The sequence below is a fragment of the Corapipo altera genome, unplaced genomic scaffold (genome assembly GCF_003945725.1).
Source record: "Corapipo altera isolate COAL_440 unplaced genomic scaffold, ASM394572v1 66, whole genome shotgun sequence".
Classification (NCBI taxonomy): domain Eukaryota; kingdom Metazoa; phylum Chordata; class Aves; order Passeriformes; family Pipridae; genus Corapipo; species Corapipo altera.
Genome location: NW_020884924.1, coordinates 4,691,345 through 4,709,140, shown reverse-complemented (window position 1 = coordinate 4,709,140; position 17,796 = coordinate 4,691,345). Strand labels below are relative to the sequence as shown.

The following is a 17,796-nucleotide window of genomic DNA, read 5'->3' as shown; positions in this document are numbered from 1 at the left end:
AGCTAGTGTTCCACCTTGTCAGAAACTTAAGTTAATTCTATACAGTTTAGATCTCATGTAACATGTTTTTGTTTGGCTTTCACAGTATTCAGCAAGCAGAAATGGGAGCTGCAATGGATGCACTTGAAAAATGTAAGATATTTGGATAGCAAAGAAAATAATTTATAATTTACTTTGTCATTCTTTAGTGAGGCAAGGTGCAGGTTTTGTGGGGGATAAGTTTTGAACAGAACACATGCTAAATGCTGACAGCTTCTAAGCACCAGTTTTCCCTTTTAGTACTTTCAAGACAGTTTTGTAGCAGTTGAAGTTGATACGATACCAACAGGTACTTGTTAAAGAGAATTGCTCAACTACAGAAGATAAAAGAGAGCTGATCAGCTCTAGAGGATGCAACTTTGAGGGAACCCTGTGCAGTGAAGATTCACAGAGATTTTCTGTGCTTAAGTATGCAGCGGAAAAAGACTGCATAGTCCCAGACACTGTGGTTGTCTCATCCTTTAATTTAGGGGAGGAGGAAAATAATACTTTAGAAAATAAAACTTGATCTCAGATTATCAGTTGACTAGGTTAAAATCTTACAGACAGATTCCCAACCAATTAAAATTGATATTTATCCATGAAGAAGGGGTAATATCAGCCAAAGATCCAGGGATCTGTGTATACATCTCTAAATTCTGTGCTAGATAGCCAGCATGGGAGCAGTCCTTCATTGAAATGGAGTCTCAGATATGAATGTATGCAAGCTTCTTATATGAATTAACTTGGGTCAGTTGGGTTAAAGTGCCAGGTGTGAATGTGCTGTAAGCAAATAGATTACAAGCATTTTGTGCAGCAGAAGCTCTCTATTGAGAAGAACATGGAGGGGCCATTTTTTGCATTTGAGTCAAAGGAAAGACATGCAGTTCCTCAGATGCCAGAGGCTTTTAATCTGTTATTTCTGCATCTGGAAATTCAAGGGCTTAAAAATTTCAGAAAACAATGAATCTGTGTAATTTAGAAATGTTTTTATATACATCTGCTAGGCATATACTTCTCACCATCAGTAAATTTGACAAATAGAAAAATATAACTTCCCTTCTCTGCCGAATATTTGCAAAATGTTACTGGAGTTTTCTTTGAGTGCATTTTCTTTTGACAGTATCACCACTCAGAGACTTGTGAGCTTCATGGCCTATCAGTCCAAGGACTTCACAGCTCTCTTCTGGCATATATATTTGTATAAATGCCATAAATCTCTAGAGGTCTGTGCTCCAGCTACCCCTCAAAACAAGTTAGTTTCTCAGTGCCTTGCCAGTCAAGTTTTGACTGACTTTAGGGGTGGAGGTTATACAACCTTAAAGGGCACCTGTTCTGTTTTGTATATGTTTGTGGAATGGATTTTTTTTTATTTGATTTGGTTTGTTTGTTGTGTTTTTCAATGCATAAGTAGTTAACTTCAAGTAGTTTTCATATACCTTTTTTTATATATGATAGCTATGATGAATTTATTACATGAATTTCCTTCTTACCATCCTAAACAGATTAGAACAAACAGGTTGCTACCGAGCTGAGTTCTTCAGAGTTCTTAAAGAATCATGTTACAGGCACAGTGATGGAAATCTGATTTTCATTTTGTGGTGCACATGAGCAACAAAATATCCCAGAACTCCATTAAACAAAGCACTAGTATTTTTAAAGCAACAGCAACTGAAAAACAATTTTATTTAGATTGCTTCCTGGTTTAAATAAATATACCCTCCTAAGCCCAAGTTATAAATAACTGATAAATAAACCTTTTATTCCTGTAGTATATATAATAAAAGGCACAAATTTCACTGGCCAATAAAACAAAGCAGTAGAAAGTTATTCTGCTGTACAGCAAACTTCTGCAGTTTATATGGCTTCTGCACCATATTCTCCACCTGAACAAATCTGTGCTGCCTGGGACCCAAAAAAAGGAGTAAAAAGCTCGGTGCCAAGGTACTCTTCCCTGAGGAGCCTCAGGTGAATTCTTTCTCAGTAGCCAACTAGAGAGAGAGCAGTCCTTTGCCAATGCATCTACCAAATTTTTTTATGGCTTTAAAGGTCAGTGTAGTAACCTTTTACATTCATCTCAGACACAGATAGGTAGCCAGTGCTGATCCCAGAACTCTGTAATCCCAGCAGGATTTACCAGCTACTGCAGCCTGTCACATCCTGTGTCACTTCTTTGCTTTCTGACTTGCTGGAGGGTGCAGGTCTCTGCAGCACAGACACATATGAATGTCAACACCCTGGTCATGCAGAAAATATTATATTCTGTGAGCAGTGCACTAAATTTAGAGCAATTCTGTTCAATTACATAAGCTGTTTTTACAGTCTCGATTCTAACATGTACATACATAGCAGCCAATAGACAAATGCCTGAAAACAGAAGCATTCACCTCCCTAGCTATTCCTTTATCACCTCAACCTTGTCCAGTCTGTTCTAGCCAGTCTTCACTCATCCCTGCTCTTCAATTACGCTAAAGCTGTCTTCTGGCACACAGCCAAATATTAACTTTTTCAGGAACAGATTTTACTGTATTCCATCTTGCTACACTATTACTTTCCCATTAGGATCCCTGCCACAATATGGGGCATCAAGTCGATTCTGCGTGGTCTAAAATAATAATAAAAATAATGGAAACATCTGTACAATGCTTGAAACTGGTGGCTCATACTTTTTGGAGAGAGAACAAGACAAAAAACCCTGACAGCATTGACAGTAGTTTCACATTTGTTTTTCAGTATTGACCACCTGTTGCTAAGGGAACAGAATGTAAAATCCAGGTAATACCTGGCTATGTTGCTATACCAGAATTTTATATTTTATTTTTGTGAGTGTATTAGATTTGGCAGTGCTTTGTAGCAGGGGAAACAGATGTAAAGAAATCATAAAGAAACCAAAGTCCTATGACACAGTCTTGGTTTACTATGTATTATTAGAAATAAATGAGTGAAAATGGTAATAACATTATTCTCCCTTGCCTCTAATCTCATCAAAGTTAAAAAAGAAAAAAAGCTGAGACTTTCTGTGTTACCAGTTTGTTTATTAATGTAAAATATTTCTCCTTGTATCAGATAACTTTCCCCAGATGGCCCATCAGAAACGGTTCATTGAACGGAAGTACAGACAAGAGTTGAAAGAATTGAGGTGGGAAAGAGAGCATCAAGAGAGAGAGCCAGAGGAGACTGAAGAAGCAAGGAAATAAAAGGAGGGCACAGAAGCAGTGGCATATTTACTTACTTAATAACTCTGACTGTGGCCTATGGAGACCTAACCTACTTTCTTGCAGATAGTGAATGAAGAGTGCCTGTTGATATCAAAAAGAAAATTGTAATCTCTTCTTTAAAAAGTGTGTGCACATATAGTGTTTCTTTAGTTTGGTTTTAAGTTTGGCTTTTTAATAAGATTTAGTTTTAAATCTTTTTAATTTTTATGAAAAGTTGTTGGATTATTTTTATTATTTTTACTGTGTTGTATGAAGTAATAAAGTATTAATTTCAAAATCTTATAGGAGGAAAAGCTGTTTAGCAGTTGTCTCCTATGTCTAAATGCTGTTTTGTCAGTGACCAACAAAGTTATTGCATGAATTCTGCTATGGAGGAGGAAAGTCATGAGAAACTAATTCAGCTGAGCACTTAAGCATGTATGTAACTTAAGTTTTGCAGCTAAATTTACTGCTTGATTCTGCTAAATCAGACCTGTAACTTCAGGTCCTTTTACAGAAAATGGTACAGTACTTTAGGCAAAAGAGATAAGTTTTGCTTTAAACAGTAGATTCCACATCTGGAATCCACTGGAATGTGACACAGGTGTGTGTGGAAGCATGAGGGTTTTTGTTTTTAAATCAGTGTCATAAAACTTGAAGAAAAAGATAATTATGAGGCAGGAGAATGGCAATTGTTTTTGCAGAGAATGTATTGAGTTTACAGTTACAAGTTTAATTTCTTTCTTGGCTTCTTGCTCTATGAGGCTGCTGTCTAATGGATTAATTTGTCGAGAAGATACCAGTATGACCATAACTGTGAAATAGTGTATTAGAAACTCTTTACAGGTGCTGTTCCAGATAGGTTCATTGAAAATGGTTTTTATTAAAAGGAGGACAGAATTTGTCCCCGAAGTGTAGTTCAAAGGTGGTGTACAGTTTGAAGTCACACAGTTTCCTTGAATTTTTGATGTCTGTGGCTTGTATTAGACAGATGTTTCTTCTATAAAAGCTGAGTGGCACCAGAAATGAAAATCCATTATCTGTTGGTAGTTTTTCCCACTGGTTACCAGCTTCACTGTAGCTGCTGGTACATTGTTTTTACTTTAAATTTGCCTACTTCAAGCCATTCATTCCCATTATCCTCGGTTCTCAGTTAAAACAGTCCTTTAGTACGTATTGTGTAGTCATTTTTTATCTTTCTTTTCTGATAACTGAAACAGATACAGTCCTTATTTTCCTTAACTGTGCATTTTCTTCCTGCTTCAGATCCCTTTTGGTGAGTCATTTATGCATCTTTTTTGGTGTAATATAGAATTACGTGTTAAGATACTGGGCAGCTTTGTGAGCATGGGTGCACGAGTCTGGCCCAAAGAATTCAAAGGGATTCATGAAAGAAAACTTTTGCCCAACGTCCACACTATGCCAAGCAACTAATTTGGCAATTGTCTGAAGCATGGTTCTGTAGGTGTGTGATGGGTATCCACAAAAGCACTTTGCTGCGGGTGCCAAAGTAGACACAAATGAAGCTGAAAAATTCAGACTACCCAAATGTCTTCCCAAAGTTTCACTTCTGAGCTAATGAGTTTGTATTTTAATACGCACATTTTTGTACACATGCAATGTGAGATGCACTTAAATGTGGAGGGGAGTTTAAAACCTGAACCCACAGCACTACCTCACTTCTCCCAACCTCTGTGATTGCCTTTTCTTAATGGATTGGTGCTTTAAATCCATTTCAGAGGATGAGAGAAAAGAAAAAAACAAACACATTCTGTAATTTAGAGAGTGATAATAAAACATTATAACATAAAGGAGGAGATGAAAACAATGAGATGAAGGCAAAGAACTACTCTCTGCTGAATGCTGCTGCCATTTGACTTTTGAGAAGTGATTGTAACTTCTTATGGCTTCAGTATGTAAATAAAAAGCTGAAATACTTCTCACTAGTAGCAAGCTTGAAAAGCAGCATCAACTCCCCTGTCCTTAAGTCTTTTGTATTCCAAGTGCTTTTGTAAAATCACTCATCTGCTTCTAGTGGTCGAAATGGTGGGGTGGTGAGGGTTAAATGTAACTGTGTATACCATTATTATATTTTTCCTTCTTACCTGTGACCAGTTTTATGTATTTAACAATTAGAAAGTGCAGTGACTTCATTTTCAGGTGTATGGTTTCTTAGCAAATGCCTCTCAGCATATCTGATATCACTAAAGTACCCCAGAGGAATTCTCAGCTCTTAGTTAGACATTACTTTAATTTGTCCTGTACAACATTTCACTTTTCAGCTGTAAAAAGACTGTAAGCTTATTCATAAACATTTTCATAAAAATAGATTGAATTTATCAGATAGGGTCTTTGGGGGGAGGAACCCAGAACTGTTCTTTTTTCTTCTTTGACCCAGAAATTGCCTGAAAAAAATGAACTTCTAAAACAATTTCTACATTCCAGTTACTGCAGTTAATGAATTTTAGGACTTCTTCAAAATTCGGATGATAACCGTGTTTTCTCAAGCAGGCTATCTTCCCTTTTTTCATTGTATAAGTGTGGGCTAGGAAAATTGTCTGAAGCAATTTTGTTTTCCTCGTCTTGAGGACAGAAAACACAAGGTAAAAAAATTTGTGTTCCTTTTGTTTGTGTTAAAACTGCAGTGTCTTTCTGTGTATGCACTGTCTAAAAACAGTGGCTGTGAATGTTTCTGTGAATTTCAGGAGATGCATAGATTGTGTAAAGTGAGCACAGTTCTTTATAACAGACACCAAGGAGAGGAAGCCTCTTTAAGTTGCCTTTGATAAAAATTATTATTTTTCGCATGTTAATCAGTGGGACAGCTGTAACTTTTAACTAGGCAACTTGGGCTGCTTTTTTGTAAATGTGAAAGGGTTTCTGGTTTACTGATAAAGTCAGGTCCTTTTTTGTTTCCTCCAGAACCTGATCTGTTCTGCTCTAGAGGTTCTCATGCCAGAGCCATTGACTTGGTTTGGGTACAAGTAGATGAATGGAGAACAAGACTGAGAGCTGCATGAATCCAACAGATCCTGTGAAAGCACTTTTTTTTTCTATTTTATTTTTAATGTAAATATGTACAGAGCATTTAATAGAATTGTAGCTGATTTGATTAGGGATTTTAATTGAATTTACATAAAGTTCATGATTGTTATTTGTAGACCCTAAGTTTGCTTTGTAAGATTTCAGTTTTTGGAGGATTATTTAACAGCGATGCCAAGAGAACCTTGGTCTCTAAGATTGTTGTAAACATCGTTGCTAATAAAGTTTCCCAAAAAAGGCTTCAGGCATAGTTGTTACTTGCTAAAACAATTTGGAAAGATCAAAAGGCAAATCCTGATCATCTGTCTCCCTACTTCAAAGACTCTGATTATACAGGCTGCATATTTAAATGAAGTAAGCGGTTCACTTGTGAAAAGTTTGTTTGGTGGAAGTTTGTAAAGCCCTATAAGAGCTTAGGGAATTGATCATCTATATCATTTACCATTGTGTTGTCTTTGATGAGGATGGCATTGCAACAGAAATTTCTGTGACCCATAAATCCTACCCTGCTTCTCCCCCTTCCTATCCAACCCTGCACTTCACAGATTCGTGTTCTTTCTCAAGGCCTAAGATTAAATAGGTTAGATGCTTCAGCTATGCATATTTCCCTATCCATCAGGGAGCAGGTTTACCTTAGAGGCCCTTTTCTTCATCTGCCTGCTGCAGGTAACAAAGGGAGCACCAACTTACACCCAAAATCTTGCTAACTAGGTATATTTCTCTTTTTCTAAATCCTCACTGCATTTCTCAAAAGGATTTCAAAGTCTTTCATGAATAAGTGTATAAGTCATATACCTGTGACTTACAGTACAATCATACCTGAATGCCTCAAGCTCTTCACAGCACCTTTGTGGAGGGAATAAGGGACTGTTTATTCTATTGCTCAGGGATGAAAACTAGGATGAAATATTCCCTTGAGTCCAGGCCTCACGATATCTGTAGTACGGCAATGATGTCTCATCCAGTGGATGCCTTAGTCTGTGTCCTTAGTATCTTCTTTTGCAGGTCTGCTATGTTCCTCTTGACATGCCTTAGAGGGTCTTTGAGGGAGTAAAAAGAACCTCGCCGTGCAGACACTGTCCCCCTCATCCCCTTTTGCTGTGGAGGATTGGAAAACAATGATCAAGATCTATAGAACTGGTGACTCTCCCATGAGAAGCCAGAGCCCAAACAGTGGGTTGCTTGTACACCTTTTTAGAAAAAGTAAATAAATAAATAAAACCTTCTGCTCAGAGCAGACATTTCAAAAGTAATCCATTAGCAAAGGACAGAGTCTTGAGCTGACAAATTTTGAACTTTCACTGGAGGCAGAAGCAGCTCGTACATCAGTGGTCCAGAAGTGATGCAGCAGTGATGGGTAAGTGTTTGTCACTGGAGGTAGCTTGTTACTTATTTAAGGATGGAGATGGTGGTCGTGGGAGCCCATGGGACCTCACTGATGCAAGCTCAGCCAACATTTCTGAAAAAAATAAAGTTACTTCCCTACAGATTTCCTCCTGTCATTACTTCAGTCATTTACTGTGTCAGAACAGTTCTGACATGGTGACTAGTTTTTGCTGCCAACTAGAATTACAATTCAAATATTGCAGCTCTGTTTCCAGAGGGATACTTGAACTGGCAAACAAAAAGCAGATATTTCTCAATCAGCAACATTTGGAAATGCTAGTGTTATTCAATATCCAATTATAAATTTCTTCTTTATTAAAAAAAAATCTATTTAAAATTCTGTAAGATAATAATTTTTAGTGACCTCATTGGACAAGTCATCCAAAATTACTGCTCTTACCTTCTGCTCTTGTGATAAAAACCGTTGTTGAATACATGAGTCTTTTAACTTGGTAATTATTAAGAAAAAATAAATATCATACCATCCAAAGGAAAAAATTAAACATTTTTTCCTTATCTTTGATCTTCTAATTCCCTGTCATTCGATGCTGTTTTCTTCTTCCTTCTTCCAAAAACCAAACAAAATGTTTTAAATGTGTTTCACCTGTCGTAATATGTCAGCTATTGCAGCCAATATCCCATCTCTATTGGTGTCTGTACATTAACAACCAAAATCAATCTATATGTTACTGCTTACTGGTTTTTGAACCAGGGCTTGACCAGACATCCAAAACAGTGGGACAGTGCCAACCTTGTAAACCCTCAAAACTTTCAGAAACAGGTTTTCAAAACTTCCCATTCCTTTTGCTCCCAATGCTTTTATTATTATTACTACCACTACTACTATTAATATTATTATTTAATGTTTTCATTGCTTGTTTATTTGGTTTTAATGTGGTCTGTAGCACTACTGCCTGCTATTTCAAGGTTCCCTGATCCTTACTTTTGCTTAGCAGGTATGATATCAATTGCTTGCTCACTGTGAGACTAGAATATAAATGACCTTGAACTCTTTGCCCTTGCAAGCCATACCTCAACAGTTATATCAGAAATCAAGTGCCCACAGCAAGAGCGAAAGCCTCACTGCACACCCGTGGAAGTAAAGTACTGAATCTTTCCAGTACAATTTTGGTGGATTCTGTCAGACGTTTTAAGAGAGACTCTGAGTTCTTCAGGCACGTAGTGATGTACTTTTTCCAGCTTATGTTGTGAATTTATGCAATTAGAATAAATTTGGCATCTATTTCAGCTGACGGCTTATAAATGGACATTTATACATGTAAGCAAGGAGAGAAAGGTTAAGAAAAGGCAAAGCAGATGCCTGAAACACTACAAAAAAGGCTTATTTCAGCACTGACTGCCGAGAAACAGATTGATTGGGATAGAAAAATGTTAACTGCTTTCAAATGCAGACTGAAAAATATGGGGTTTCATTGTAGCATATATACAAGTTTGTGCCATGTGCTTGGGATAATGATGGATTTAAAAAAATGAATTCAGAGTTTAGTTTTATGGAAAGCTAGAAAATAAATCTTAAAGGTAAGATATAACAAATCTATACTTATTACAAGTGAGGCAATAAAACTTTCATATCTTAGAGATACAGAGGGGGGAAGTAATCTAGCAAAGTTGTGATAGGTTTTTAGATTTTAATTAGGAACATATTTGAATATGTGTGTTTCGTGTAAATGCAGATATGTATGCATGTATGTATTTATTTACTTATGAAATATCTGAGGTTTTCACTCACTGCAATGTGATACTTTCTTTACCAAGGATAAAAAAAAAGAAGTCTTCTCTCTGTGCTCATTGTTTAACAGGTATTTAGAGATTGTTTATATTGAAGCAGTGTCCAGAGATCTTCCCTAGGACTGGGTCTTTTCATGCCAACCACTACAAACACAAAATAATAGGCAGTTCCTGACCCAGAAAGAAATAGAAAGGAAGCAACGACTTACTCAAAGTCACCGAACAGGTCAAGGGTAGAAATGAGAACAAAACCTGAATCTGTCAAGTCTCAGCTGAGATTTGTCCTCTCTTCATACTGCATAGCTACTTATTTACAGCATTTAGCTTTAGATGTTGTAGTTAGTTTATTTCTACATTAATATGGGTATTTTAAATTTCATGCACAGCAACCTAGAATGGGAGTTTACCTAATCTCTTCCATACTGAAAGCTTATAAAAGTGAAAGAAAATTCAAGTGGCTGGCCCTGCATGGTGTAAGCCTCCAGGTTTGTGTTTGCTTGCCTTTGCTGTTGAATTCCTGCTGCGGCAGCTCAAGCTCGGAGCTTCAAGGTCCACTGCTCAGCACGTCTCTACAGTGTGTGTGACAAGCGTCACTCAGTAACAAGCTGCATTGTCATGCTGCGTCGGAGCTGAGCTTGGCCCTGTTATACACATGCAGGAGAAGGCAGGTTTCTCTTCTGGATTCACAGCTCGGTGTTAATGCCTATTGTTTTTTTTTAAGCCTGATTGTATCCTCACCAAATCCATTGACTCTAAGCACATACGATATACTTCCAGCATGGTGACAAAAGGGAATAAGCAGATGAACAACTGTGCTCTCTCTGTTTATGAAAAGTACTTGGCTTCGAAGTGCCTAAGTTATTTCCGTGGTCTCCTGAAAAGAATGAAAACCTTCCAGAAATGGCCACAGATAGGTAGAGGGGGCCATGGGTTAACATCACAGAAAGAAAAGAGCGTCTTCTCAGTCTTGTGCTGCCATGCATGCTTGTTGCTGCAGAAGGGTTAGTGGCTGCCAGCCCCTGTGGCAGTAATGGGAAGGTGGAGATGGCGGCTTGAGTACTATCCTGGGCTGGGGGCACTGTGTGCTGATGCTGAGGCAGGCTCGTGGGAACGCATTCAGTGCGTTTTCAGCTGATAAGAAGGCAGGCAGAGGAATGAACATGGCGTTTAGCCTGGTCTTGACTGTCAGAAACTGTTGAGATGGTAGTGAGAGCTAAAAGTAGAAACAGGTCCTTCATTTTACAAGCTGTGGTTAACCTCTGATGAAAACATTATGTCCTGCAAAGCAATGAGGAGTAAGAGGAACTCCAGAGGACAGTAGATGTGCAGAAGAGCTCAGTTCCACCAGCTGCTGCTTCCGTACTGTTTGGTAATGGCTGATCTTGTGGATTCACATGTTTTGAGGGATTTTTGTCTGGTCCCACAAGTGCACACATTGTACAGGCATATGTAGGCATACGTGTATATGGAGTTAAACAGAGAAGAGCGTGTGTACAAAGAAGTTTGGGACTGTGCAAGCTGTGCAAGTGTGGGAGTGAAGGAGGCCCAGAGAGACAGCTGCATGACTCCTTCGCCTCTTAGGCAGATCTGTCATTTCTGGCTACAGGATTGGTTTCTTATTCTGTTTAATGATGCTGACCTTTGTGTTGAATAGGTTGGCCTGTTGCAAAGCTAGGATTTGTGGCCTTTTGGGACTTTAGTTGTTTGGAAGACTGAGAATATTTTTTACTGCATTAGGTCCAAAGAGAATGACTTCTGATGACCCAGCTGCCCTTATAACTCATTTGCCCTTTATCTTTTGACAGACAAAGTGACTTCAGACTTAGTCATATGTTAGAGGCTGTCTAAATTTGAAGAATATTCTGGAAATAAATGATATCCTATGGCAAAGAAAAATTCAAAATTGTTTTGAAAGTTCCTATTTTTATTACATATTGCATGTACTTTCTTGGGAGAAACGAATCTTGAATTTGCAGTATGAAGTTTTAGAAAGGACTTACCTTGAAAAGCAGAAAAAAATTAATTTGGATACACTGGAGGGAGTCCTGCCTCAAACTATATTGTCTTCCACAAGAGATCCTATGTCTCTGAATGAACAATCAGTTTCTTAAGAAATTGTCCCCAAATCTTATTTGATTTTGGGTGCCTCAATTTGATTCCACAATCTATTTTAGTTAAGCAAATCCCTCAGGATTAGCACAGAAGGGTTCAAACCTGACATGTTTTACAACACATCAAGGAACATTCATCTGGTTTCCAGTCCCTAAAATCTTAGTGGCCATTGTCTTGCAATTCTTATGCCAAAGATTAATTTTAAACTTGCGACTGTCTCTGTTGAGTTGAGCACATTGGCTGGAAGTGGGAAATCAGATTGGTTTGACTTGCATGTCATCAATGGCAGCAGCTTTGCAAGGGCTGCTGGAAGCTACAGCCCTCCGCTGTCTGCAGCGGGAGGGTCATGCTGGTCACAGCCCAGAGACCCACATGCTGCCCAGGTGGCCCTAGAGTTCAGTTGATAGTCACATAAACACGAAAGCCAAAATTCCTGTCGTGTTTGCTTCCCCCCTGCTGCATCGGTCCTGTTGAATGAAAAGCAGGGAAGGGGGAAAAGGGAGATTTTAGTACTCTTTATGGAAAGTTAAACAACACTCTTTCTGACTTCACACAGGAAAAGGATCTGCTGAGTAAGAAAGTGCTAATTTCACATTGTTGTTTTTCACAGTAGAGCTACGTTATAAGTACCAAGCCCGAGAGGAATGAGAGCATAGTCAAATTAATGAAAAATAGGTTATGATGATAAATTATTCAAGTGGATAAAATTACTTTGGATTCAGAAGACACTGAAACTTAAGGGCCAAATCCTTTTATGATGTAAAAAGATTCAACTTCATCACTTTCAGGGAAACAGAGGGAACAGAGGGAACTTATATCATTCAATTCAAAATCTGACTATGACTGGCAGCATAAGCAGTCATTTAAAACTCTGTGGCACATATTTCATCTACTTTGGGTGACAGCCATAAGGTGAATGTTTTAAATTCTGACACGGCAAAGCCTTTCTTTTGAGATCTGTGGTGCAATTTTAAAGGAGATGAGATAAAAGCCATGCCTCTCCAAAGGCACATTTTCTCTGATGTTAAAGGAAACAATGTAAAAATATGCCCACTAAATAAATCATCAGGGATTTTCAGAATAGATCACATCCTTGTGTCTTAAAACTTGTAATACAACTCAAGTTGTTCACCTTACTCAGTTTCTTTTGTTCAGCAATTTTTTTCTACAAGGTGACGTGTAGGGAAGGCAAATCTGGAGGAGATATCCCATCAGAAGAGGTTCCAGTGAACAAAGATATAGAGGGTCCTCTTTTGACTTCTGGCATGTCACTTTCAGAAGTTTAATCCTCAGTAATCTCTCTCACATTTCCAAGGAGGTGATAGTGGAGAACAGGCTGTTATGCTGCTAAAGGTGAATACCAGTGACCTGTGAATATACTTGGCTCTGTAGAATAGCCTCTGATTTTTCAAGTATCCTAGCCAACATAGGGGGAAAGTATGCTGATTTGACTTCTGCTGCTCTAGGATGAATTTTCAGTAATATTTTCCTTCAACTTGCATGCATGTAAGCATACAGAGAGGTGGAGGGAAGCATAGGCTGGTCATAGGCTGGTACAACAAGCTTTTAAGGACCTTGTTTGAAGTTAGAACTTGCAATCAGTTGCACCTATAGCAAAAGGTGTAATCTGGCAAGTTCATTTATCATACTAAACTCTAAGGCTGAAATGTCTCCTACCAAGTAGCAGACACTGAAGTCATAGGTATGGCCCCCTCTAGCTCCCTGCTGTGATAAGTGGGGAGAGACAGCCACATCCCCAGAGACTGGTTCATGGCTTAGGCAGGATGAATCACCTCTCTTGTCTGAGAACCAAAGGGTGACAACTCTTTTATGTTTCTGAACATTCTAATGCCCATAAATGAGTTGAATCTTGGCTTTAAACATTTGTGTCATATAGCTATAATAAGACACAAGTGCTCACATTAAGCCAGCATGGCATGGCCTCCTTAACACTTCACATAGCCATTGCTGTAAGGAGAACACTTTCTTATCCCCAGATGACTCTTTCAACTATTCCCTTATGTGCAGATGTGAGGAGGAGTGACAGTTTCTCCGAAGTGAGAGTATTTTCAAATGTCAAGAAGCTTTATTTTTTAATGTGTTAAACCATATAAAATCCCCAGATAATATACCTCATAAATGAAATGAGACTAATTAGTAGGAAAGTAATGAGGGAGCATTTACAGAGGTTACATCCCGAGGTCTGGTCACAGCTATGGAAAATGCGGGAGAGGGGTAAAAACTGCAATCTACTTTGTTCCTCTAGCACTGGCATTCATAGTTGTTAATTAACCCCAGCAAGGGCAACTTTAGAATGGCAAAATGAGGAGAAAAATGTTAAGGGACTGCAAACTTTTTCTTTTCTTTCTTTCCCTTTGTCTCCTGTCAGTGTCCCTGGGCTGGCACAAGCTCCTTACTGCTGATCCAAGCTGCCCTTGTATCCACAGTAGTACTGAGTTTCCACCCAGCTTTCTCTTTTGTTACAACCACCCACTAGGAAACTTGGGTTCAAGTGTTTTTTCCAGGGAAAACTGAAGAGCTACTGGGTCCTTTTGGCACAGGTCACCAAGGTTAGGTAGGTGCTCAGCTCCTTTTTAAATAAGAGTCAATTGTCCATCTGCAAAAGTGGAAAATAGCACTTCTTGACATTGTAGTATTGGAAGGATAAGTCTGTATGGGGTTTTGAGCACTTGTATACGAAGGTATGGAGAGTTGTGTGAGGACTTAAAACAGACTGTGGAATTGGAATGCCATCTATGATGGCAGAATTGGAAGCTATTTTACAGTAAAGGATCCAAATGACGAGTTTATGTCCTGGGTTACTTAAGCTTGAATAGAAGTATAAGGTCTCATTCTAAACTCACCTGAGTCAGTAGGGTCTCTCCCTTGACTTTAATAAGTGTCTATATTGAGCTGAAAGTTGAACCTCGAAATGAAACCTTGGCATGCAAGTTACTGAGACTTTAAAAATATAAATTTACAGTTTGTCAAAATATCAAGGAGATGAAACAGCATCTGTGCTGCGTCTTAATCATAATGTACTTAGTGAAACAGAGATGTCTCTTGAAGGAAAAGGCCTATAGAAAACCTGCCCAATGTTGAACAAGAGTCATCCATTTGCACAGTTTTTAACAGTCACCTACACCTGAACAGCTACAGGCTCTTTTAGAACATGAGAAATTCAAAATGCTTGAGGCAAATGCAACTGAAGGAGCATACAGTCAAATCAGTGCTCACTGCAAAAGCAATGTGTCTATATTCTTTATTAGAGGAGCTGGATGGAAAGGGAACAAAATGATGAGATGAGGGCATGTGGTGGCTGAAGTAAACTGATGAGATGTCAAATAAGATAAAAAGCGTAAAGAATAGGACTGATGTCAGCTGTCACAAAAGAAAAAAAACTATGAACAAGGAGGTGTAATGAGAAAACAGGTATGTTGCAACTAACACAATTTGAACACAGTGCCAATCTGAAGTTGATCAGATCATTGTGGAGAAAAATCACATATGGGGTGCCAAGAAAGACTTTCTTCTTTGTTTCCTCTCAAAACTTAAATTTTACAGATTTGTTCTCTTCATCGTTTCATTTTTGGTCCAGTGTTCTTGAATACGTGCATTAATTGCACCTCAGCTATCTTTGACTTTTTCACTAACCTCATTACTCTTAGTTTTTTGCTCATGTTTAACCTAAACTTTTTCTTTCTTTGCTTATGGCCATTACTTCTCTGTTTTCTTCTGAGACTTGCTGTAATTTCCTGCTTTCATTTACATTGTTACCTTGAAGATATTTACAGGGTATGTTCATTTTCTTCCTGAGGTTTCTCTTTTCCCCTGTGTCGATCTTTTCAGTTCCTCTGTTTTTCCCTCTCTCTCCCTAATTTATATGCTCCCCATCTCTTACTACCAGTAGAGCTAACATTTTGACTAATTTTTCATGTGTTTTTTTTTCTCATATATTTAAGATTAATAGTTAAGTAGCAGAACTGACCTTAAAAAGCTGTGAGGGATATTTCCATAAAAATACTGCCTAATATCTTTTTCACAGTCCTTCATGATTTTAATGTTCAGCAGCAGCAAACCTGTATTGCTAAGCCAGCTGCCAGAGGTACACACACACACAGACACAAATAAGTATCTCTAGCCTTCATTTTTACAAGTAGGACTTTATATTCCCATTTATTAATATCTCACTGGTGCATATCTTATTTTCAGACTGTCCAGACTTGCACAGGTTCTGCATAACTTGTGGTACATAAGTGAAACCGCTATGTACACTTGAACAAACACGCAGTTTGTTCTCAGCTAAGAAACATAAGAATGGCATTCAGCTGGCACGTCCTGCTTTGGATGCTTTTTGTATGCCTGTCCAGGTTTACAGATATATTTAAGTACATTGACCTGTGTGTAGCTGTCTAACAGGATTTTCAGAAGTGACTACGTGGGCTGAGTTCTTCATTTCCTGGTGTTACTGGTCTACACATGAATTCCTTCAGATATTTGCTACCTATTCTGTGAAAGTTTGCTGCCTGGGAATTTTCTCCACGCAGTACTGAGAACAGCAGGGCAGTGCTCTGACCAGTTCCTCAGCAGCACAAACCTGACAATGCCCAACAGCAGCAGAACAAAACCAGAGCAATACCGAGGGTACGTGCAGTGGGAATTAATATGAAGTACAAGGAGACAAGTAAAAAGTCACCATGCAATTGGTTCATCTGATAACAAGAAAGCGAAGCAATGAGGATCAGAAATATCTTAGCAATTCAAGGAGAGGCGTTGTCTTTCTGTTCTTTGCAAGTAGACTGATTAAAAATACTCCCAAATAAAGAAAGAGGTTGGATGTATAAAAAGTGCACTCTCTGGCCTCACATTTTGTTTATAAAAATTATCTATTAGAGGGACAGCTGCAGTCTAAGAATGTGTCTGTGCAGGTAATACGATGCCAGAGAATGGGAATCTCGAGTCTGTCAGAAAAAGAAATGTGGTTTACAACCCACGAGCTCAAGAAGATACAGTTCCTTCGCCCTGAACCCTCTGTTGTCACTGGCTGCTGTCAACCGGAGGGTTTGATTTCAATGTTGTGAGAAACCTTAGGCAATCTCACACAGTGCAAGTGAGAAAATGACAGCCCTCTGATGATGCAGCCAGTTTTCCTGATCAGCGTGATTGTATGAGACCGCTGTACTTAGTTATATTGATTTGTCTCTGAGAGCTCTTTCTGCCACATAAATCTCATTGAAAATCTTTAAAGATCTTGCCCCAGAAGGCCACTGTGTTTTCTTTCTCAGTAAAAAGAAGCAGAGCTAGGAATTCATTTCTCAAAGTTTTAACTAGAATGGTCAATTTATGAGGAAGGTCTGAATTCATCTGTTTTACATTTTGAAACATTTAAAACCAGCACCACACTTTATGATTAACCTTTACATCTAAGGAGTACTACAAAGAGCTATATCTATCTCCTCTCCTTTTCTTTCTTTGTTAAGAGGCTTGAATAAAGAAAATCACCTTTCTTTTAGATGGGGGAATTGGAAGGAGCATTGTGCCTATTGTAGCTCAAGCCTTAAGTACAATAGGCACCACATTATAAAGATACTATTTGTTCCACTCTAGTTAAAAAGACTGCTAGTGCTTCCCTGATGGAATTTTTCTTTTAGAGTGCCTAAAATGATTTTAAAAATAAATAACCACTTTAAATTAAGAACCTAGTCTTTCAATTCAGCCAGAGATAAGGAAGCTCAAAACACAAATTCACATTAAGTCTCCATAGAATTATCAACAAGTCTGAGTCACAAAGTGTGTCTTTATACTTAGCAGACTCATTTTTTTCTAGCATATATAGAAGTAAATATGAGAAAACACAAGAAGTTTGGCCTTTTTTTCCTTGAAAAAAATATTTTTTTAAAAAGTGACTACTGAGTTTGAATTATCTGTAACAAGAAAGAACCTCAACACCTACATATGTGTGTGTTTTAGGCCATTCAAGTGCAGAATAGCTTGTATGATGGTGCTATAAATGTTTCAGTAACACTAAATATTTGGTCACATCAGTATTTCTTCCTCTTTGATAGCATAGTAAATTATTCTTTGGCTTGCTCTGTCACTCTTCACAGATGCAGTGATCTCTACACCCACTGTAAGAGGAGACTGAGGACTTAATTTCGTTTTCCTCTTTTCCTCTGAACAAGCTAATTCCAAGACCTTTTACGACCAATATATGCCAAAGTGTCATTTATTCATTTAAACTGTGCAACCTAGTGCAACTTAAATATAATTACCGTACAACAGAACAAAGCTA

At 38.2% G+C, this 17,796-nt stretch overlaps 1 protein-coding gene across 2 annotated transcripts in view; it reads left to right on the top strand.

Annotated features, from left to right (window-relative positions):
• The window catches only part of DROSHA (drosha ribonuclease III), a 70,518-nt gene extending 64,023 nt beyond the window's left edge, over positions 1–6,495 (top strand). For both annotated transcript variants that reach the window (XM_027657431.1, XM_027657432.1), the window contains 2 exons: positions 86–132; positions 3,085–6,495. In XM_027657431.1, the coding sequence (XP_027513232.1) occupies positions 86–132; positions 3,085–3,215 (178 nt within the window). In that variant the 3' untranslated portion in view covers positions 3,216–6,495. The remainder of the gene's footprint in view (positions 1–85; positions 133–3,084) is intronic.
• The last annotated feature ends 11,301 nt before the right edge of the window (positions 6,496–17,796 follow it).